The sequence below is a fragment of the Nuphar pumila genome, chromosome 6 (assembly GCF_984573655.1).
Source record: "Nuphar pumila chromosome 6, dmNupPumi1.hap1.1, whole genome shotgun sequence".
Lineage (NCBI taxonomy): Eukaryota > Viridiplantae > Streptophyta > Magnoliopsida > Nymphaeales > Nymphaeaceae > Nuphar > Nuphar pumila.
In genome coordinates, this window is record NC_143254.1 from 2,369,720 (window position 1) to 2,372,064 (window position 2,345).

The window sequence follows — 2,345 nt, forward strand, 5'->3', positions numbered from 1 at the left end:
GGAGTAGGCTGATTCCCAGCAGAAAATCTCGCCTCCCTCAACTCCTACAAAAACTTATCTTCAGTATCAGTCATATAACTGTCTTAGGTTACATCCCAACTCCTCAATTGCATTGAGATGTCTCAAGCGTGACATCTGGTGTTAGATACCATGGCCTCTTTGAGATTTGAGGCCACCGCCTAGGACCTCAAATGAAAAAAAAATATAACGCTTATATTTCAGATGCTGAGAGGGCCCCTAATGAAACATGAGGGCTTCTAATGAAAAAAAAAATGAAGAAATATGAGCCTCCAATGAAATATGCCAAAGGCCTCAACTTCTCTTGAGCCGCCCCTGCAAATGGATCGGGTATCATTCATCTAGGTGTACTCGAATCTGAACACACAACATATAGCCAGGCTTGCGCCATGTTGGGTGGGATATCACTATTTTAATTGGATCCAAATCTGAACAGATCTATAACAGGTACCCAGCGGTTACGTTGGGTCATAAAAGAGATATCTAACGCGAATCATATAATTTATCGGGCAAGCATATTTACTTTAAAAATAAGCAAGCAGAGTTCCACAAGCACCCATCCAGGACTTTTCAGAAGAAGCACTTCTTTTTCAAGTTTAAAAAAAAGAGAGGATATAATAGACACAATTTCACCTCTGACCTTGTTCAGCACCCATTTCCAGATCACCCTCGCCGGACCCGATCCATCTGTCTCGACTCAAGATCCTTCTCAACCCCACAAACCGACTCTCAGTAGGGGGCTTCATCGACTCGGGAGACGACGTCTCGGACGCGTCCGGTTCGGGTCGGACTCCCAGCGACATTCCCTCGTTGGAAGGCGTGAAGGCGACGCTCACGGAATCGACGGCCGGTGGTTTCGCATCTCTGGAGGCAGGGGGCACGGACGGCTGGGATTTCACATCCGCCCTGCAGAGGGGACACGTGGCGTGAGATTGGAACCACATGTCGATGCAATCGATGTGGAAGCAGTGGCCGCAGCCCGTGAGGGCTCTGCCCTTCTCCCCTTCCTCGAAGTCGCAGAGGCATACGGAGCACTCGAGCCCATCTTCGTGAGCGTGCGACGAGAAGGCGAAGGACGGGAGGGAGCGGAGCAGCGCCGGGTCGAGCCGGCGAGGAGCGTGGCTCTGGTCGGCGGCGCCGGCGGTGAAGGAGGCGAAGACGAAGTTGGGGCGTCGGAGGCGGCGGGGGCGGGGAGGCCGGAAGGAGCGGCGGAGAAGGAACCAGCGGGTGTAGGCGTGGAAGACGATGTAGAGGACGAGGAGGAAGAAGAGGGAGAAGATGGCGCTCATCAAGATCTTGCCGGTGAGCTCGAAGCTGTCATGCGGGTAGAGGGCTTGGCCTTCTTCCCGCGCAGCCACCGCCTTTCGAGGTGCATCCATTAGAGAGAGAGAGTCTAGATATAATGATATATACAATTCTGGTCTCTTGATATATATAGAGAGAACATTTATCATTCAAAATTATCAAAATTAACTTCTAGATGGTGACTGTGCACAAGTAGATAGAAACCCCCTTCTCTACTATGTAATTTAAGAGCCACATACACATCAAACATAACTTTGAAAAAAATATCGTTTCTTTCAATCTATATCACCCACCATGCTCGAAACAACCATACTACAATAATCTTCCTTTTTTTTGTTTCTTAAACTCATAGGACCAAACAAAAGGTCCCGAATAACAAAACTCGAACGAGTTTGAATAGGCGGTGCACCCCCAAGTTTGAAAGAATAGGTCTAGAACTATCAGGCAAAACCAAAATAGGTGACTCGTGTCCTCTACTGCCTTCTTGCAAAGAACATACATGCTGGGAAATTGAAGCTCCCGTTTTCTGACATTAATCTGGGTTTGAACACGATTCAGAATCACTAGCCACGCCAACGCTTTTGCCCTTGGAGCGGACCCCTTACCCCATATACAATCAATGGAAAACCAGTCCATCCCGGATGACAACAAAGAATAGTAAACTTGCTTAATGGAGAATCTATCTCCGCTCGCCATGACCTAGTGAAGCCACGGGTGGCCATGGCCAGACCTAAGATCCCTGTCACTAAAGGAGCGAAGTGTTTTCCGCCACTCCAATCAGAGGGATGAATGACACACTGAACTGGGCGTCGAAAGAAGGGAGTCAGGTAAACTACCATATTTTTCCCTAACAAACGTAGCCCAAGAAGATGGAGATGTGGAAGCGACCCATGCCCACTTCAAGACTAAAACGATGCTCCTTTTTCTCAGAGCCGGAATCTCCAAGCCGCCTCGCTGCCTCGGGAGAACGATCTGCTGCCAAGAAACAAGCAGGTACTTTTTGTGAGACGTATTCCCAGACC

At 48.9% G+C, this 2,345-nt stretch overlaps 1 protein-coding gene across 1 annotated transcript; it reads right to left on the reverse strand.

Moving 5' to 3' along the window:
- Positions 1–508: 508 nt before the first annotated feature.
- LOC149833653 (RING-H2 finger protein ATL2-like) lies at positions 509–1,408 on the reverse strand. Its single transcript, XM_090009799.1, has one exon. It carries the CDS (start codon positions 1,395–1,397, stop codon positions 648–650), a length of 750 nt encoding a protein of 249 aa, XP_089865925.1. The 5' UTR covers positions 1,398–1,408; the 3' UTR covers positions 509–647.
- Between the last annotated feature and the right edge of the window lie 937 nt (positions 1,409–2,345).

Bases quoted from the DNA above. Each gene is read 5' to 3' on its own strand.
- LOC149833653 (XM_090009799.1), bottom strand. From the start codon at position 1,397: ATGGATGCACCTCGAAAGGCGGTGGCTGCGCGGGAAGAAGGCCAAGCC.